The 21,618-nt window shown below is 40.8% G+C and overlaps 1 protein-coding gene across 2 annotated transcripts in view; it reads right to left on the bottom strand.

Moving 5' to 3' along the window:
* Positions 1 to 2,813: 2,813 nt before the first annotated feature.
* IYD (iodotyrosine deiodinase) overlaps positions 2,814 to 21,618 on the bottom strand; it is a 45,663-nt gene continuing 26,858 nt past the window's right edge. Inside the window, exons 2-6 of one of the 2 annotated variants that reach the window (XM_039707404.1) lie at positions 15,099 to 15,251; positions 8,644 to 8,838; positions 6,405 to 6,564; positions 5,037 to 5,193; positions 2,814 to 3,378 (exon numbers count right to left, since the gene is read on the bottom strand). In XM_039707404.1, coding sequence (XP_039563338.1) covers positions 3,196 to 3,378; positions 5,037 to 5,193; positions 6,405 to 6,564; positions 8,644 to 8,838; positions 15,099 to 15,213 — 810 coding nt within the window. In that variant the 5' untranslated portion in view covers positions 15,214 to 15,251 and the 3' untranslated portion in view covers positions 2,814 to 3,195. Of the gene's footprint in view, positions 3,379 to 5,036; positions 5,194 to 6,404; positions 6,565 to 8,643; positions 8,839 to 15,098; positions 15,327 to 21,618 lie in introns of those variants that run through there. The other variant, XM_039707403.1, reaches the window with a different exon arrangement.

Consider the following 21,618-nt stretch of genomic DNA (forward strand, 5'->3'; position numbering starts at 1 on the left):
TTTGTCCATGCAGTTCAAGGAAGAAAGTTCCCAGAAATGGAGAGAGCCAGTTGCTGTCTGCAGTTACCTGATGGAAAGATACAGGGAAGGAGATGGGTGGTACCAGGCCATGGACACTAGTGAAAACATGGGAAAGTCCATTTAGATAGCAGAAAAAACATTTTTTACCTTGAAATTGAGCAAATGCCAACCAGCTATCCCCAGTTAAATGTAACACCATTTAAATACTAACCTTTGCTTTATTCAACAGTGTATTGCATGGAAAGGCAAAATTTATTATTATTTGTGTTTTAAATAAAGACAGTGGCAATTCCAAGTAGACTTGTCACAACAGGAGTACTAACATGATTTACAAAGGACTCTACAGTATCATCAGCAGTAGTAATACTACTGAAGTATTTCCATTTAGAGAAGCATTTTTAAGGGAGGGAAAATGAAAAAAAAAAAAGGGAAGAAAAAAGAAGCTTATTTTACTTACATTTCATGATTCCAGAAATGCTTTTTGGATAGAATCTTTCCCATCTAGTAGGTGTGAGGGCTTGAGGTTTTAAACTGCTATGTGTGTCTTAGTGTCCAGAATGAACTCATAGAGAAAAAAAACAACCATTAAGCTTCTTTGGTGTGAAGAGGTATATTGGTATACACCAATGCTTGTTATTGTGACAACTTCTAATGTATTTTTAAGCTGCTTTACTTCTTTGTTTTTAGTTATGAAATCACACTAGAAATAGCCTTATATATGCAAGCTCCTGCTGTTTGAAATTGAATTCATTTAGTAAAGTTTCTCTGACTGTCATCTATTTTGCAGACTGAGACCGGTCAGAAGTAATTTATTTCTGTAGATGAGAGTTTATTTCTGTAGGAAAGATTGCAACATGACAGGGAATCAGTCCTCCCTCTGTTGATGTGAACTCTGAATTAAAACATAGTAGTACCAGCAGGTAGAAACTGCTTGTGAAGGGACACGATGGCACAGAGCAACATCTACACAGAAGGAAAACAAGAAACAGTGACTTTAATATGTATTCCTGACCACCTGCAGGTGATCAGCCTTGGCTTCTTGGCTTGGTTCAGCTCATCCATATCTTCCCCTTACTGGTTTTTAGACTTAGACCTTGACAGTGTGTAGATATGTAGATCCAGGACCCAGAACTTCCTTCTTCCATGTTTTGGTGGTTGGTTTTGGTTTTTTTTTGGGGGAGGGGGGTGTTTTGTTTGTTTGTTGTTGTTTTTTCCTTTTTAGATTTTGTTTGAGTGTAGTTACAAGAGCTGATTTCAGACTAAGCCCGCACAAGAAACTTCCTGCCACAGCTGTACCACTGAGAACATGAAACAGGCTAGTACACCAGATGAAGACATTGCCATGTCTGCTAAATACCAGCAAAATGGTCTGTCAAAAAAGAAAACAGTTTTTCCCACTTGGTGACAGAGGCATTGATCCAGCCAAAATCTGTACCTCTGCAAAACTTTATTCCTTCCACTTGCTCAGCTGATGAGCAATGGTAAATGGGATTTGACTTGTAGAATCATAGAATGGTTTGAATTGGAAGGAACCTCAAAGATCCTGTACTTTCAGTCTCCCTGCTGAGCCTTCCACTAGACCAGGTTAGACTTCAGATAAGGAGTGAGTTAACCAGAACACAGAATATCCTGAGTTAGAGGGACCCCCAAGCATCATTGAGTCCAGCTTCTGGCCCTGCACAGCACCATCCCCCAAGAGTCACACCAAGTGTCCAAGAGCATCATCCAAATGCTTCTTGAACTCTCAGGCTTGGTGCTGCAATGACTTCCCTGGGAGCCTGTTCCAGTGCCCAGCCACCCTCTGGGTGAAGAACCCCTTTCTAATACCAACCTAAACCTCTCTGACACAACTTTAGGCCATTCCCTCAGGTCCTTCCTTCACCATCTTCGTTGCTCCTCCTTTGGACGCTCTCTAACCACTTTATGTCTTATCCTGTGATACCCAAAACTGCCTCCAGCACTCGAGGTGAGGACACCCCAGCTCTGAGCAGAGCAGGAAAATCCCCTCCCTTGCCTGGTGGCCATGCTGTGCCTGATGCCCCCAGGACAGGCTTGGCTCTCCTGGCTGCCAGGACACTGCTGACTCCTGTTCACCTTGCCATGACCAGGACCCCCAGGTCCCTTTCTGCAGTGCTGCTCTCCAGCCTCTCATCCCTCGAGGACGGCTGAAGCCAATTTGGCCGAATGTGCCCGACGCTGGCTGCAGCGGAGATCAGGGCGGGGAAGTGTTTTCCAGGAAGGAAACGTCTCTCTCCGTGTTTCCCCTCTGACGCGCGGCCCCACGAGGGGGCTCTGCCCGCCCGGGCATGGGAGCGCCCGCCCTTCCAGCGCGCCGCTCCCAAATCCCTGACTGCGGCTGGCGTGGAGGCACCTCGCACGTGCCAGGGTCTCTAAAGGAGTCCCGGTTTTAAGGTGTTAAACTGGTATAGTTGTAGGTATGAACAGGATAACCAGAATAGTTGTTCCCTCTGCGCTTCTTCCAGAGGCAGCAGCAAAGTACCGGGGCATGAATGATAGCTACCACATGATCTAACTGTGTCCGGGATATGTACACATAAATGGTAACAAGCAAATTATTTGCATGCCTTGTTTCTACTAAATTTCCCCCGACCTGAGACACTCATAGCTGCAGTAATTTAAGAAAGCCTAGTACAGAGAAAGTTTTTGAGATCAATTAAGTAGAGAAATCCTACCATACAGGAGAAAAATACCATCTTTTTACACACAGCTGAACACAGCAAAGGGGAAGGGGCATTTAAACAGCACACACTGGCCAAGATAGGACAGCTCAGTTTGACCTCTTTGTATCTTTTAATATAATCTTCATTAAAATTCTTAAAATAAGTGTGTAATGGCAATCACAGAAGTATAAAGAAAACATATATTCCAGTTCAAGAAGAGATTCGTCCCCAAAATGCATGAGAAAAACCAAGCAATGAAATCATTTAAATGCCATTGTACATATTCCCTGGAACAATGCCCTGGCCAGATAGGTAACAGCAGCTGTCCAAGGCACAGTGCTTGACTGCTCACTGCTGTTAGTAGATTAATAGCATTAAAAGAAATAGAGGTGTAAACAGCCAGAGCAACAGCGACATAGGGGGATGATACACAGAAACAGCAGTGACAATTTCAGCTGTCAGCAGGGTCACTCTCCTGCTCCTGGCACTGGGCTCACATGACCACCATGATGTCTTCCAGTGGCTTCCGTGTCAGCGCAGGCACGGTGGCATCTTTCTTGGGATAGCCGACGGGGAGCAGCAGCAGGAGCTTCTCGTTTGCCGGCCGCTGGAGCAGCGCCCGGAGCTGGGGGCCGCAGTTCAGGGGTGTGGAGGTCACTGTGTACAGACCTGCGTTCTGCAGCAGGACAGACAGAAACAGTGAGACAGAGGTCTGTGCCCTTTATGTGTAGCATTTGTTCCCACCACACCTGCACACACCCTTCTGTCAACTAGTCCAGAAATGCTGCTTCCCTAGACCTGCTGCAGCCTTTAGAACACCTGATTTACTATCAGCCTCAGTGGCACCATAAGGGATGTCTACTCTGCTTACAGAGAAGTGGAGCATTTTCCCACCACAGCAGCAGCACAGCCTGCCTGCCATGCCAGTGTGATGGGGAATCCATGGCCACAGGGAAGATGAGAGGCAGTTGAGGGCATATGATTGCAATGTCATCCCATGATGCTGGTGGTTGGACTAGATGATCTTGAAACATCCATTCTAAACCAAACTATTCCGTGGTTCTACGATCTGGCTCATACAGAGAACTATTTCAGTTCTTGGCTCCATACAGCTGGCAGGAAGGTGCCTTACAGCCTCGTGAACACTTGAGCTCCTCCTCAAGAGCTGTACCTCACAGGGAGAGGGGACGCAGGCTCTGCCTCAGAAGTTGTCACAGGAGTCTGTTGGCATCTCTCACGGTGGCCATTGTTATGGATTACATCAGAATCCCAAAATAAGTCTATGTATCACTCTTCCTCTCATTCAAAATCTCACAAAAACCCTAAAAAAGCTGGGCAAACAACAAAGAGCTGACATCATCCAAGGTGTGATCACACAGCTGAGTCACTTCCTGAGAGCTGAACATGTGGATTTCAGTCTCTCTGTCCATGCAATGCCAGTATTTTGGGAGGCTTTGAGATACAAGTCAGCCAGGGAGAGGTGCCCAGGAAATGCACCTGTCATGTTAAGTAATCTCTACCATCTTCTCAAGAGGAGAAGAGCTAATAGTGATGGTGCTGAATGGTGCCTGAGGAGCAGCAATGCATGAAAGAAAGTGTCATTCAAAACAGAATGGAGGAGAAATGGCAGTGCCTGGTAGGAAACTGGCCTAACATGAGAGGAGGCACCTTGCTGTTATCTTGCTGACAGGCCAGATTAACTATCAGAATAGCTGCTCTATTTAACACTTGTGTGAGTACGTCAGGTACAAGAAGCAGAACTGAGCACTGAGAAACCGCTGAGAAAATCTAACTGGCTGGTGTCGAACATGCTGAGCTTTAGAGATCAGTGCACTTTCAGAAATGCCTCAGAAAGACTCATTGAAATAGTACAGCATGTTCTGTGGAATATGTCCCTGATTTTTTTTTCAGCATTGTATACTAAAAGTGTTTTGGCCTCAAGCTGTTTTATAGGGATTACTGAAAAGAAGGGGCCAGTGTGGCACCACACAGTCGTGCTTGGGTAGTCTGAAGAGCCTGTCAGCCCTGTTAGCATAAGGCAGAAACCACAGGGGCTGAAGCCTGTGCCGAGAAAAGAGTGACAACTCTGGAAGCTACATTATATTTTTCTTCCTGTTAACCAGTACTGAGGATAAGAATCACCTTCTCAAATGTAGACCTGTGTAGAATAACATTAAAACTCAAAACTAAGACATATTTCTAGGAATTGGAATAATCCAGGAGACTGAAAACGTTAACTCTAAACTGGGTTCCACCCTCTTTTGAGCAGAACAGTCTTGGAAGGTAATCCAAATTAATATATGGACTCACAATATGTTGGTTCTGTCAACATACCTGCAGTGCAGCAAGCAGGATACCGCAGGCAATGGAAACACTGATTTCATTGTAGTAGTGGGTCTTCTTTTTGCCATTTGGAAGCCTCCCATATACCTGCTTGAAAATGAGGATCAGATATGGAGCAGTGTCCAAGTACTCTTTGATCCAATTTGTTCTGCAAAAGAATGTTTAAGACATTTATTTTGCAACCTTTTCACTTCCCTGTAAGTTAAATTTACTGTCTGCAAAGGAACACTAAAGGTACATGACAATTATAGCAGGAGACTAAACCTTAGAACATTTACTGCAGAGGATTAAGTATTATCAGCTTAAATAGAAACATTTCATAAAGGAAAATAGCTTGAATAGAGGTCTCAATTTTAACAGATTTGACTGAGGAGTTGATGTGCTCACTCTGAGGAGTGGAATTGCATACAAATAAGAGAGAGTTCTTGACCTTTTATCTATGAACTTGTCTCATGAGTATTTTTCTTTGTGATTATTTAATTCCTGGAATTTTGCAGATTTGCCTGTTACCAGCAGTGCCAACTTTTTTGTCATTGCAGGGAAGACTGCTGTCAGAAAAGTTCAAAACTTTTTTGTCTAAGTCTAAACCTAAATATATTCCAATGGTAAAAATTGTTGTTCTGTTCCCAGGTATTTCATCCCTGTTACAATTCATTTGGTTCCCATTTTCTTAAATGACAATCATGATATAGGATTTAGACAAGAAATTAGTGCTTTATACTGTTGTTGCTCAAAACATAAGAACCTCTGGCATTTAGTTGTTTGCATAGCACATACATTTGCATAGCACCTAAGCACCTGAAAAATAGTAACATAATCAAACAAGTAGGGCAAGTCAACCCTACAAAGCTTTGTGCACATGCTCCATTTGACAAGCCAGGACTCAGTAGACATCTTCCCATTGTGTGAAGTTAAGCAAGTCAGTCAGACTTGGGAGGGTATTTGGAACAATTAAATATTGCATAATTCAGCACTTGGATAGGGATAGGCCTTGGGGCTTCCTCAATTGGTAGCAAAGCTTCCAGTGACTTTGGGAGCTTGGCTGTTTGGCAAACAACAGAAAAAATCTGGGACAAGAGTTTCAGCTGGAGAAGTTACGTAGAAAAAAATAATGATGGAGCCAAGTGCTTGGAAAACTTTCAAAATAGAGAGCATGTAATCCCTTTTACTGGAAGCAATTTTATGAACCAGCCACCAAGGCACAGTTCTGCATGTATTTAGAAGTTTTTGTTTCCAAACATAGATTTTAGAAAAACATTAAAAGTGAGAGGGAGGAAGAAATTTAGAAAATTATAGAAGTCTTTCCTACACTGAAACAACAGCTATCCTCACACCCCTTAGGTAATTGACTTTTCATACCTCAGTCTTTTCAGGTCATTAACCCATCTGTCTCCCATCCTTTTTTTATAGTTGATTTCCTCTTCTTCTTCTACAATTTCACGAATCTTATGTTTTAAATACGGATCTTGCACTACCACAAAGGTCCAGGGCTCAGTGTGTGCTCCACTAGGTGAAGTACCTTCATACAAAAACAGGGGAAAATAAAAACCCAGGAAGGAGGGTGGGCAGTGAGAGGTATCAGCTCTTCCTTGTGAGCTTTTAGGCTGACGAGCTGAGCAATGGGAAAGCAAATGGATGAGACAGGAAGAAAAGGACTAAGTTCTGGCAGACAATCCTTTTCATTTCTTTCTCAAAGAATGTGAAATCCCATTGAAGAACAGAGGTGAGTCCTTTCATACTGCTATCTTACAGGAAGCCAGTGTTAAGGATTTGTAAAAAATTCCTTTTTTTGGTGGCAGTAATATGGTACCTTATAGATGAATGCAGTAATGCTATTACAAAGTGTTGTACCAAAAGCAGAGCTCTGTCTGAATACACAGCCAACTCTGACACGTGGTTTTAGCTGAAGGGTGAAAACAATGGCTTTCAGGAAAACAAGGCTGAATGACCACAGGCAGGAACCTGTTACTGACTGACAAAGATAAATAAGAAGCTGTACAGCACAGACATCTGCCATAGAACATACAGGTTTGAGTATGTTGTCCCAAAGACAGCTGGTATCCATAGGTGTGGACATATATATGTTACATATTTTATATATATATATTTTTTAATATATATTATATATATATTAAATCTGTACTTGCTCACCCAAGTTGTATTTGCAACACCACTGGAGAAATATTTTAACTGCCTAGAGGTTAAAAGCCAGAAGCTGAAGAATTTATATCTGCACAGGTTCACAGATACATAGATTAAGAAGACTGTTTAGATCTCTCTGGTCCCTCATACACATTTAAAAATATTTTAAGATCTTGAATGTATACAGTACTAAGGACTGGTTTTAGTTCAAGAAACATTGAATAAGCAGCTTGCACTCTGTTGATATAGGAAGGTGTTTTTATATTGTGAACCTTGCCTCTCCTCAGGTTTGGGTAAAAACTGATGGCATTCATGCTTCCTTTTGTTTTCTTCTTCTCTACACAGCCCAAAGCTTTCAGGGTTACTAAGTACTTCATCTGCACGCCAGGCTTGTTTGCTTTGCTGTATTTGCCAAAACATGCTCAGTGTTTTAATGATGCCTAGTTAATTAGAGAGAGATGGAGACTCTTTACAGTGCAGTAACAAAGCTGCTTACAGTTCTTAAAGGGAAAATAACGCACCTCAAATGTGGAGATTCTTTACATTATTAACCCTGCTAAAGGCTGCTGAACTTTTCTCTAAGGCAGCTTGGGAATATTTTCTATAGTAGCAGCAGCTGTCTCATAGAATAAGAGAAATCATGAGGGTCAAAACCACTCCTGGCTGAACTCAGTGTTAGTAAGGCAGAGATGAGATTAGGCCATGACAATAATGATTTGAAACACATAAATTCTCAACAACAACAACAAAAAAGATAATTAGTTTCTGACATTCAGTCAAATAACCTCTATCAGGGTCCTCAGCATAACACTCCAATCATATGCAACAGGGATCTGGCACTACTCTTGGAAGGACTGCAAAAGGTTTTTTGTTCTAGACTGAAATTCTTTCCCTTTATTAAGCACCAATCATTTATGTCAATATATGTTCAATATGTATGAAATAGTTTGCATGGCTGAGACAATTTAATCTCTTTGTTTGTGGGGGGACCCCAAAATGCAAAACCCACAAATGATAAATATCATAATGCATTAAATTTTAGAGCATGTGAAGTACATATGGCTTGACATTTTCGAGAAAACACTTCAGTATTTCTATTTGAAAGATGTCTTAATAAACCACCCATAAATTTAATTTTAAATAACATCTTTTAAAAGTTGAAAATTAAGTTATTTGTTTCGTGCTGTTGAAATGCTCTTCTTCCCTGCTGGGTGAACTGCAAATACAGAGAAATTTGGAGTACTCCAAAACAGACTCTGACAAACAGTTGTTCAAGCTGAGTAATTTCCAATCAATCAATGGGTGCTCATTCATTCAGCTAACGGTGAATCTAGGAAAACCATAAGCAAAATTCCAGTTCCCTTGGCTTTTCCACACCATTTTTTCACAGTTACACAGTTGAACAGCAATGCTGACCCTTTTTTTCCCCCCAGACCTTGAACCACTCAGTACCTACCTGCTGTTCTGATGACATTATCAATAACCTCCCTGGGGACTGGCTCATCACTGAGAAACCTGACAGATCGCCTCTTGTTTAGAAGCTCATAGAATGTCTGTGACCTCTTAATCATTTCAGCCTCAGAGTAGCGCTCCCCAGTGAAGGGGACGTGGGCAACATTTTCTTCAAGTCCTTGCCACACTTCCTCACCCTCTACAAGAAAACACAAGTGGTTAGGGATTTTTTTTTTTTCTGGAGAATGCTGTTGATATCCTTGGCATTCACACTGTAAGGCACCTTGTCCTGCACTGGCATACACTGCACTTGTACACCACTGGTAAGGCAAAGTCTGAGGCTCCAGTTGACACAACTAATTGATCCCCAGCTCCAGCTACTGAATAAACACCTTGTTTAAATACCAAGAGGCAGGAGGGTCCTGGCCTGCTCTAGCAAGTGTGATCCACAGAGAAGTCATTGCCTTCTCCACTTCAGCCTGCAAGCCTGCTTGCAAAAATGGGTTACAAGATGAAACAGCATTCAAAAAGTGGACAAGATTCCAGCCCAATTTTCTCAGCAAGTAAATGTGAACATCTGTGTTCCTTCTTGAGCTGTTTAATAAGGAAAAAAATCAATTAAATTATTGAAGTTAAGGAGAGAGCTTAACTAGCAATATGTGTAAAATCTCCTCTGAAGAGCTGAATGTCAACTTCTCCCATATTCATGTTTCATAGCAGAAACTTTGCAAGCTTTGGTTCTGTAGAAATGTGACTTTGTGGTTAAGCTCTTTGGTTTCCCAATAGTTTCAGCATAAGAGGAAATGGATGTTAGGCATCTATATTTAGGATAGCAACACAGCAAATGTAGGATATTGTGTTTCTTGGCTTTAATTTAAAAACTCAAAATGATTCTCCATTTCACTGAAATCTGTCTGTTTATATCACAAAATGAATCTTTTGTTGTCTCTGAGGCCTCTTTCTCCCCCATATTCCTAGAATCAGCATAGATAGCATTTTTTGCAGCTATGATCTGGAAGTTAAAGCCACTTAAATGCTACATTTTGACTAGTCAATAGTATTGAGCAATCTGCTACAGAGAGCTGAGTCAGGAAAACATATTCCAGTTCTTTTTCTGTTGCTATTAGGCTATTATTCCCAAATCATAGCAATCTTCAGCACAAATTCAAACAGCAATTACTTCTGTGTTTTAGTAGTATGCAGTTGCCTTAGAGACCAGGCTATTTTTTTGTTCATTTTAAAAGCAGCGAAATATTCACATGAGGCTCAGCCTGTGCAAAGGGGCAAAATAAATCCAGTTTCATAAATTGAATCTAAACTGAATGGTTCTGCTCCCCAAACCATTCATTTTGTGTACAAAGAATTCACCCTGAGAATTTGTTTTGTTCAGCATTTCATTCCTGTGTTAAGCACTCTTGGTCATAGTCTGCAAGGACCTTGCAGACCTGGTGCCAGGTTAATGGAAACCAGTGAGCCCTGGTAAAAATTATTTTAGTGATCATCTTGTGCATGCTCAAAAAGTAAAAGGGTGCCTCTTGATAATGTTCCCTTTGTGATTTACACTTGGTAAAAGAGTGAGTGCTTGCTTGTTTTGTGTTGTGGGGGGGGTTTCCAGTATAAGTAGAAGAGAAGTGAAGTTGCTGTTTGGTCAAGATAGTTCAACTTAATAATAAGGGGAAAAAAGAAATGTACTTTCAAAGATTTTGAACATGGGACAAAGGTGAGATGGCTAATGAGAATGGAAAACCTCAATACACTCAACATGGGAATACTGGCTGAAGCAGAAAAACCTAGAAGTGCAGGAACTGACACACAAAACCAAAACTCTCCTGGCAAATTAATTTTTTTAAAATAAATTAATCTATTATATATTCTCTTTTACCATGTGTCTACCATTCTTTCTTAGCAGTTAACATTATCCATATGCTAACTTTAAATCATTATCAGCACCATCTGTTTAGTGCATGCTCTCTATATCTCTAATTGCTGTGTTTAGACACACTCCTGTTTGTACAGTCACGTCGTACAATACCACAAGTGTCTTGTTTATATCTCTTTGTATTGCACCACTTGATGGACAACAGACATCCTGCTAGCAAGTCTATTACCTTGTCAGCCACATTCTAAAGATTGCCATCAATTCCATCAATTGCCATTTACCGTAGTCATCAAGTTTCCTGCTTTTTAAGTAAATCTGGAATGGTTTTGGCTCAGACATCCCAAATGGAATCTCATTTTAAAAGTACATTTTTCTATCTCTATCAGAAATTCCTCTCTGGATACATTTTAGGATGATAATTATGTTCTTCCTAGCAGTCCATATGGGAGGTTATAATCAGCCTGCAAACCATGTAATAAATTTTACCTCAGTTTGAAGCATGAGTTCTTAATTAAAAACTCATACTGAAAACAGTAAGTTGTCATTTCACTTCTGTTGGCCACTTACTTTATCTACACGGACACTTCTCTGTGTTGCTGGCTTCCAGTTGTATGTCATTAAGATATTTCACTTTTAGTTTCCTTGGTTTTATGCAAAGACCACTAGATAATATTACCAATTGATCCTGAGACTGATCCTTGAGAAACCCCAGTCAAGACTACTGCATTTGCTTTCCAAACAAGTTTCTTCTCTAGAGAATTGCTTCCTGAGCATATCATTCCTCTCTAATTCTCTTTTCCAGTGTAAAGACATGATACATAGACCAGTCAAGACTACTGCATTTGCTTTCCAAACAAGTTTCTTCTCTAGAGAATTTCTTCCTGAGCATACAATTCCTCTCAAACTCTCTTTTCCAGTAAAGACATGATACATAGGAAAAAAAATTCAATGTATGTAAAAAAAGTTTTCACATATTTAGTCTTAAATGCTGGGTACACACTGACCCTGTGGGTTCTTTATCTGATTAATGGCAGACTGCTGCAAAATGGACCACCACAGGAATCCTGATAGTGAATCCAGCCCTGAAGTGAGTGTGACTAATAGGGAACTAAAAGAGATGAATTACCCTACTAGTGGGTCATAAATAGTGGTTAGCAGGCTGATCCTGGAAACTTCAAGAGTGGGCCAGGGGTCTTAAGCAAAAGAAGTAGCAGGTTGGACAGGCACAGACCCTGGAAAAAATAACCCAGCATCAAAATATTGTGAAAATTACCTCAACTGGAATATAGTTGCAGAAGGTTTCTTACAATCTTAAGATAAATAGAGTAGCTGTTACATAAAGAGAAAACCTAGTATAAGGAAAGCTGAGAGCTAATCTGATTGCAATCCATAAACCACAGGAGAGTATATGCCAGGGCTGGAAGACAATCCTTTGAAATCAAGAGGATGGAACAGATTGAATATGTAAACAGTAGTATTAAACAAGTTTGGGCAGGCAGAAAGACAGAAGAGGGTTTTTAACCTACACTAAGAAATTCTGGACCAGCCTTTCAGCAAGGTTAAAGAAAAGGGGTCACAAGATTCCAGTTTCCATGTTCATTCAGCTGATGACAAAGGCTGGATGTATTTGCAGCAGCAGGAAGATACACACAGTAATGCATTGTGTCCATCTAAGTCCTGTATTCCTAAATTGTACAAAACATGAACTCTCATTGAAAAGGAGCTTTAAATTGCTACTGCTTCATCCATATCAGTAGTAATATTATTAAGATATGGGGAGTCTGAAACTGGAGAGAGGAGAAATGCTTTAAAGTGGGACAGGTCTATTACAAGGAGAATCACAAGCAACTAGCAGTGCATTTTCAGGAGAAATGGAACATTTGGGACTTTGTGTGTTGTTTTGTAGTCCTTAAGCAGAGTGTATCATCAGTGTCCTTGCCAATCCACAGCACAGCAATCTCTCATTCTGGATCTTATAAATGAAGGAAAAAAGTTACAGGACAGATGGGCATGCAAACAAATCTGAAGTACTGCCAGTTAAAGCATTAAACAAATGGACTGAGTGCTTTGCACTTAAAAGAACTGGGTTTCTGGCTGCTACGAGAAACATCCATCTCTTCAGCTGTGGAAAGCACAACACAGACAAGCTCAGGAGCACTTGTCCCTCACCACTCTACCCTTCACTGCCAGTAAGTGACCCTACTGAGCCTGCCCAAGCAGTTCAGCTGCTTACACTGGATGCTCTGCTGCTCAAAGGCATGTCCTTCTCATGGGAAACATCCCCGAGGGCTCCACTGCAGGAAAGGCTCATGGGGCTACAAGTGAGCTCAGTGCTTTTGTGCTTTTCCAGCTGAGTGCTTCACTCTCTCAGCAAATAGACCTTGCTTTGGTCAGGGACATGAATCAAAAGACTTGGTCTTCAGCTGCCCCTTCCTGTTCAGGGGGCTGCTGAAAATTCAGCTTGTTCACACGGGGCAGCCCTAGATTCTAGCTTTAGACAAGGCCTTAAGAATATCACCTTCATGTTACCTAACTCAGATTCTCTTCAGAGGAACATAATCTTTAAACACAAGCCAGCCAAAGACATTTAAATAGAACTGAGCTTGTCTGATAAAGTAAGATACATTAATAAAATAACAGAATTTACACAGCAGGTAAAGTACTCTTTACTATTAAAAAAATCTCTTTTTACATCCGTGTTTCCATTTCAGCATCTAGTGCAGTCAGTGAAAACTTTAACACTGACAGCAAGGTTAACGTGTTTTGATCTTTAATTAACACTTTAACAAGGTAGCAGATCCTTATTAACACATCATCTCCTCCTTCCAACTCTTCTCACTCAAGCTGGGCTTTCCTCAGCTGAAGACAAATTTCCCTATGAATGATGAAATTATTTCAATATTTCTAGAGATAAAAGACTCGACTATTTTACAAAGAAATTGGTTTGAATCACGCACCACTAAGGGAAAGATCATGATTTGTTACTAAAATAAAAAATAGCAAGAAAATTTAATATTGAATGACATAGTATATTGAGAAAGATTTTATTTAAAAGTAAATAAAACTTAGTAAGTGAATAAAACTTACCAACATTACCAACACGTTTACCTGTCAAAAATTTCTTGAAAGCAATTTTTTTGCAACAAAAACTAGTACAGTTTTGAATTTAGTATCTGAATAACAGGGAGAGCAACTAACAAATTAAATAATAAAATTTTATATATAGAGCTGTGGCAGTGAGGCTCCTTGATAAAAGCTAATAGGTTTGTTTATGCAGAGGGTCTAAATTTTTTAACTGATAGAAACAGCTATAGTCCAAGATTCATAGGTTATCATTTGAACTACCCACAGGAATTCTAATTTGAAGCAATTTAACTGAAGTAGTAAGCCATTAGTGACAAAGAAATTATTGAATTATTCTATACAGGACCTATTTTGCATTGAACAAAGGAGGATACAACAGGTGAACTGATTTCTAAAGAATTTTTATGTATTTGGAATACAGTCAACAAGGTTTAAATCTTTCTTGGTATCAACTCTTTTTAGAAACTGATAAACAACAATAGCTCAAAGTACACTGAACACTGAGAAAAGAGCTATAATAGTTCTTAGAAATAGGTCTATATGCAGAAGAACACTGTAAGTTTTAATATTCCTTGAAGCAGACTGAGGGGAGTGTTATTATGGGGAAAAATTACCCCAGACAGACCCCTCAAAAAGTCTTTGAAACAAGCTTGAGGGGGAAAAGGGGAGATAAAAAAGGAGCTGCATTAACCACAACTTTAAGAGATTGATAGGAACAGAACTTGGTAGATTTTTATTTCATAAAGAAATAAAATGAATTTATGGAGGATAATTAGGAAGGAAGAAAAAGGCAGGGTACATTTTTAGCTTGGACTTTTGTCTAAGCTGTGAATCAGAAAAAGCCAATGAAAATAAAGGGCATTTTTTATGGGTTCAAATATGCAGCTGAGTGACCAGATTATCACCACCAACAGTTTTTGTTCTTAAATATTTGATCAACACAGCTTCTAACAAAGCTCTCATTGACATTCTCAGAAACCACAAATGGAGGACCTTTGTAAAAACAGTAATAAACCAATTTCCAACTTTTTAGCCGTGCTGAGACCAAGCATGTAGCCTTGAGTGATAAAGTGGTTTGATTTGCAGGTAGAAACACTCTGCTCAGGTCTTCCCTTTGCTCACACTAATGAGGCCTGAGAAGAGACTGTGGGGAATTCAGCAGGATCTCTTCTCTTTCCTTACACTGTCCATAGAGTCCCTCATAGGTCTGAAATCTGCTGTACACAGGAACAGACAGGAGTCTCTGAGAATATATTTTATATATATTTTTGGGGGGGTCTGAAGGGAATAGAAATTGACACCAGGAGTGACATGACATGAGGACTGCCTCCTTCCTGGGAGATGACAAGTTCAGGGCAGAGCAGCAGCATTGCACTGACCATTGCTGTCATGTGGAGAAGTCCAGAACACTGCACCTCCTTTATTCATATCAGCAGATAAAATTCAAACAACAAAAGTATTTGGGATTAAGATCCAAAAAAAGTAAGATTTCTTACCTTCTTCTTCTAAGGGATGGTCAGTGCCATCTTTTAAATCTTCATCCACCCATGGGCGAGATGGATGCTTGCTTTTAGTGTCATGTTTTTCCTTCTCTCCATTCGTCTTCTTCATTATTACCCCAATCAAAACACATATAATGGCTATAAATACTGGTGTGAGGGAAGAAAAGAGTGCCATGACTACGGAGATGTGGAGCCTTTCTTCCACATTCAGTAGTTTCTCACAAAAAGGAGAGGCTGAACAGGGAAGAGCAGCAAAATAGTCAGCAAAAAGGGGTGGACTCAAGGTTCAGTCCTCTACCCTATCTTGCTTCTACTTTTCAGACACCGCCCCCACAATCTCATCTGTGATGGACTCCTGCTGTTAATAAATAGCTTCTGCAGTTAAAAAAACCCTCCAGACCCAGGTTTACTTTCTGAGAAGAAGCATCTTACAAACAGCAAGCAGAGGCAATGACCATACATATACACGCTGTCAAGTGCAAAATAAATTTTAAAACCCCAAGGCCTTCTCAAACTCCAGACTAAGGCAAAAGACTTCTCCCCCCTTATTTTTATTGTTATGGTCATCCCAGTAATCTTCCTTATAACAGTGATTATGAGAAGAGCCAAGTGGAAATATTACTTTTAAAAACTAACGGCACATCCTCAATGTTTAATTCATAAAATTAACATTTTACATGTATCCCAGGAATTCAGAACATTACCAATCACAAATCAGTTTGCAGCACCACCCTCAGCTATGTCAACGGGTCAACAGAAAAGATAAATAAAGGGGCAGCATTGCCTCTCTATAAAGTGTGAGTGAGACAATTCACAGAGCCCTGTATTCATCCTGGCTGTTCTGGGGGAACTGACAGGGAGAATTCAAGGAATCAAAGTAAAAAATATGTGAGGGCTGCAGTGAATTTAAAAGGCATGTTTCAGCATGTTATCAAAGATTAAGAACCGATAGGATCCTGGTATAATCCAATAATGGTCAATGTCTAAATGCTTAAACCATTTTTAGTTCAGCCAGCTGCTTGGGAACTGAACCAACACAGCAACACTGATTTGCTGTCTTTGTCTGGGGCTGTTGGGACACTCTGGATAATGAAATGTCAGATGGCAGTGGGTGCTGAGGGTTGTGCTGGAGAGCAGGGTGCAGGAGTGCTCTCTGCATGCAGCCACCAGTGTCCATCAGCTGTTCTTAGCACCTGCTAAGCACCATCTTGGCCAAGCCTTATCTCATGCCATACAGGGCCATTTCTGATGTCTCAGCACCCATGGCAAGATAATCACATTTTGAATAAGCACCCCCAAGATAAGTGGGAGCAGTTGTGAGTGTAGCCATACCAGCAGATGGTGAGTCCCAGCTGTGTCGGGTCATTGCAGTCCCCTTTCCTCAACATGGAAACCAGGACACAAAGGGGAGAGAGAATTTGAGGTATGCACAGATCCCATCCTGACAGGCTGTCAGCCATACCCTACCACTCATCCCTCTCACCTCACCAGTTTTGCAGCACTGGGCACACCCTCACTGGTCACATTTGACACTGTCACTCCAAGGGCTCCCTACCTTCCAAGGCTCCAGCAGATACTGCCAGCTGCCTTGAGGATTGGTCTGTGTGTTGGGAAGCATAGATTAATGACCAGGTTGCTGCACAAAAAGAGGAATGTGTGACCACACTGGCTGGCCACACACAATGGTAGTCTGGCTGACAGTCCAGACCTGTAACCTCTTATTAATTCAAGCTCCTCATGTTAAAAGGGCAAGGTCAATGTGCACAGCTGTGCACATATTGTCCAGATGTGCTTAGAGGCAAAAAGGAACTGCCTCAAAGCATGTACCCAGGTTGGGCTTTCTCAGCTGCCCAGCTCAGATACAGAATAAATACTTTTCTGCTGTTGCACTGCATCCTACCCCAACACAAGCCCCCAGTTCCTGTAGCTACCAGTCCCTACAGGCAGTGTTTGGGATCTGTGCAAGAAGGGTGGCCCCAGCACCAGCCAAGGAACTGCACAAATCCTTCAGAGATGCAATAAAGAGGACATGAGAAAGTTGTATTTAGGTTCCTAATTTAATCTAATTCAGTAAAGTTGGCAATAAACTTCCATCTACCTCTAAGAGGACAATTTTCTTGAAAATCCAACCCATGAATCTTGTCTTCCCTACTCTCCAGTCAATTTGTGACCTGGGACATGTGCTTGGATCATTGATTTGGGCTGCCTGTATAAAAAGCCCCAAAACCAGTATTCTCTATAGGAATGGAAACAATTATCATGAGGGGAAAAAAGAAAATATGTAGATTTATCCTCTCTCACCTTGATTCAGAGTAGATATTTAAACTCATTTGTCCCACCTGCTGGCTGTCCAGTTGTGGGGAGAGGTACTTTACCTAATCCCAATTAGAAACATTAAATTAATTCATGAGAATAGAGAAAGAACCTGCAATTTCATCAGACACATTTTCAACAGACTACTCTGTGGCAAGGGAGGAAAACAGAATGTGGTCTGGATGGCACTGACTGTTTCTCCCACAGGGAATGTATTAACCTTGATGATACACATAAATTAGGATCTGGATGCTCTGCAGCTGAGAATTCACCCTATGAAGAGACAGGTCTGTGCTGAGAGAGAAGCAATACAGAAGAGTGAATTATGTTGTTTAAAATAACTACCTCTATTTGCAATGCTGGAAACTTTGTAATAGCTCACTGTTCCAGAATAACTTTGACTTCCTTAGAGGTGATATTAATTTTTCTTTTGTAGAACAGAGAAAGAAAAAAAGTTAAATAAAAGTCACTTTGATATTACCTTGAGCAAAATGTATTTGGTGTTACATATTGAAAATTGTTAGGTTGCATTTCAAGCCCACAGAAACCCCAGCCTACCTTGTTTAATTAAAACCAGAATTAGTTTAAATAACTCTATATTGTAGACACTTAAAACAGAAACATAGTGATGTCTTGAGGAATTGTGGGAAAGGGTCAGTAGAATCAGTTAATTTTTGTACAGTAGCTTTCAATCAGTTTTTCTGGTAATTTTTTTTCAATCCAAGCTTTATAGAATATAAAATAAATATTATGGAAAATTCAATACAATTTATTACAATTATTTCTTCTGCTCTACAGTAAACCCTAAAAAGTAGCAGCTGTATTTTTGAGGTTTTTTTCAGTCTCAAAAATGTCAGGAGAAACTTTACAAATAATCCTACTCCTAGAAATTAATGGAGCTTTTCTGTCAAACATGGAAAGAAGTTAGAAAATGTTGATAGAAATGCAACAATTGTGAACAGCAAAGTACTCGACTATTACCGCATGAAAAACATGTAAGCACTCCTAAAAAGTAGACCTAAAAAGACCATCATACTAAAAGCTTCTGGTCCCAAAATACTTTAATATTTCCCATTAAATTCTGTGGATAGCTGTTGTTCTTCTGAAGGAAAAAGAAAAAAGTACTCTAGTATCAAATATAGCCCTTTATTTTTTTTCCCTCAAATTAAAAAGTTGTGATGAGCAAATGCCAGTAGTGGATGGACCCATGGCGGGACAGTCACACAAGGATCACCCAGGGGCATGAGACTGTCACGTGGTGGGCACATGCACCATTGTAGGCTGCAAGGACACTTGAAGGCCACAAATGACACCTGCTCATCACACATTTTTACTTTGAGAAGTCTCTATTGGAGAACTCCTAGGGCTTCTTATTCAGTTCTACAGAATATTACTAAGATCTAGACATTCAAAAAGGGATCCAACACATCTATTAGAATTGTTTAACTATCAAAGGCAAAGTATGGTAGTTAAAACACCTAATTTAGGAAATCTCTGAGGCTTAGGAAGGCATATGGAAGGAAGGACCATTTCATGCAGTCCTTAGCCTTCTTGTTTTTCCTAATCATCTACCTTTGGCCACAGGCTATAGCACTAGCACATGTCCTCACATGGCTAGGATTTGGTATGAGTTGTTGTGGTGTAGGAATGGAATGACATAATTTAGTGCTCCCACTAAAATGAAAACCACCACCAACTCCCCTCCTCTCCCTGCCTTCAGTGAGACAGACAAGGGCAGGTATCCTTGGTTAAGAAAAATTTACTGGAAACAGCAACGAGATAGAAAACTATGTTTCCTTCTTGCTTGTTGGTGGGATCACAGTTGGCATTTTGCTGGTTTTTGACCATGTCCATGAGAATGTGACAACGTTCTTCTTGCCATTTTACTCCAAAAACCTGAATTTCCTGGGCAGGTCCTTTAACCTTACTTTGTTTTAAGGCAGAACTGGCCTTCAGGAGGATCAGGGTTATCTTCTCCCCTTTCTCAAAAGCTTCCTCTGCCATGTTGCTCCATACAATGGTATCATCAAAGAACTGCAGGTGTTCTGGCGCCTCGCTGTTTTCCAGGGCAGCCTGGCTCAGTCCATGGCAGATGGTAGGACTGTGCTTCCATCCCCGGGGGAGTCAATTCCAGGTGTCCTGCACATCCCTCCAGGTGAAAGCAAACTGAGGCCTGCATTCTGCTGCCAGAGGAGTGGAGAAAAACACACTGGCAACGTCAACAAGCCACATCATCCTCCTTGGAAGGGAGAATCCCTTATTTCTGCCTCCCCCGAAGAAGGGCATGGTATAAACAACCTAGACACACCCACACAGCTCCGGGCTCTGCCACCTTGTGGCTACAGCTAAAAATTAACCTGTCTTTGGCTGAAACTAGGACAGAAGTCTTACTGTAGCAAAAAGCAGAACTGGCCTTCAGGCCAGTTCTCTTTAACATGTGTTAAAGAGAACAGTAGCAGAAATAGAAGAATGCTCACAGTGAACATACAGAAGTGCAGAGTAAGATGAAGGAGGTACTTGCAATAAATACAGTACGAGTCTGTGAGAGAAAACATGGTTTGGGGTGCTGGCTATAATTCCCATTGCAAGTATCCTTTGCTGACAGTTATCAGTTGCATACCTACAAGGACCACAAAGCCCCTGTTTGGACCCTCAAGTGATATACCAATATGGGGTGATGAAAAGGTCCACAAAAGCATCTGTGTTTATAGCTAGAAGCAAGAAAAAATTCACCACTGAGTATCATCTAGATATGCAATAAAATACTGCATTTTCTTCAGAAGTGAGTTTCACACTGAAGCTTATGTTTACAAAAAAAAAATTCCAAAGCTATTTCAATGCCATCCTTGGTCAGCTCCCAAGTCAGTATATGCCTACTGTGGACAAGGCAGAACCAGGCATGGACTACTTCATCCAATTTCCCAATCAACACATTGAGGCAATGTCTGGGATCAGCTGAAACTTATCTATTAGGTATCAGCATTACTAAAAATATCATTAGCTTAATAAGCATCTCCATCTCTGTGACATATCTAGCAATCCCCTCCTGCCTCTGCCAGTGACTAGCACAGAGTGCTTCTGAGCAAGGTGACCCTCACTTTTCTGCTGCCTCTTGCCTCTTCTTGCACTCACATATACAACCGCCCCTTGCCCTGAGACAGCTGTATGATCTCTTTATGACCTCTGGAGATATCACATATCTTGCCCTGGAGCATTAGATTTGATTATCTTTTTCATTAACTTAGCTCAGATTGCCACAAATGTTATTAGTGCTTATGAACTACCCTTTTGAAATCTAACAGTACAGTGGGTAATAGAATTACAGCCCATAGCAACGAAAGCACAGGACAACAGAGCACCATGCAACAGAGCAATTCTTTCCATTTGTCCTCAGTGTAGCGCCCTTCACTTGCAAACTCCCTGTGTTTATGTATCACAGGCAGAAGAAATAACCTAACTATAGATGTGATCCACTAGCATCTTTCTAAATAGAATAATCCATTTATTGGGATTGGTCTTATCTGATACACCATTAGTTGTTCTCAACAGGACAAACAAGTGCTCCTAAAAATATTTCTGATTTCAGAAAATAAATTTAACCCAGAGACTAATTTGCCCCTAGATTCATAGCAGAACAAGAAATTTGCTGTTGCTGTAACAATGTTGCCACCATGAAGCTGTAGGAGTGAGTTTCCACATGGCAGGAATCTGGTGGACATTAGTAGTGCTACTTACTGAAGTAAAGCTGCGTGGCTGAGTTTTCAGAAACTCACTAAAACTCTAAACAAAGATCCCGAAAACATCACTGAACTTACGTGGAAACTACCAAAGGTTTGCAGCTAACACAGACCTTGGAAGATATATGCCCCAAACTGGGGCAAAATAAAGAAAAAATATTGTTTTTCCACAATCACTTTTAGGCACAGACTCATAATACGCTGTGTTCAAATCTGGTTTTATTCTGTGAGTTATCTTTGATATCAGCTGATGGGGAAAAGTAAAGTCAATTTCTGAGTAGCCCCATGGGAGCACAAAGCCTAACAGAGGTTGTTAAAACCTCTTCAGAATAGGTGTTTTGGGGTGCAGGAGGGAGGGGTAGCAATGGTCTCTCTCACAGGCTGAGAATAGCCTCTTTCAGATACAATATCACAGGAAACATTCCCTGCATATTGGCCCAAAGAGGGGAAGGCAGAGGCAGAAT

This window comes from Passer montanus, unplaced genomic scaffold (genome assembly GCF_014805655.1).
Source record: "Passer montanus isolate IOZ18808 unplaced genomic scaffold, ASM1480565v1 scaffold2, whole genome shotgun sequence".
NCBI lineage: Eukaryota > Metazoa > Chordata > Aves > Passeriformes > Passeridae > Passer > Passer montanus.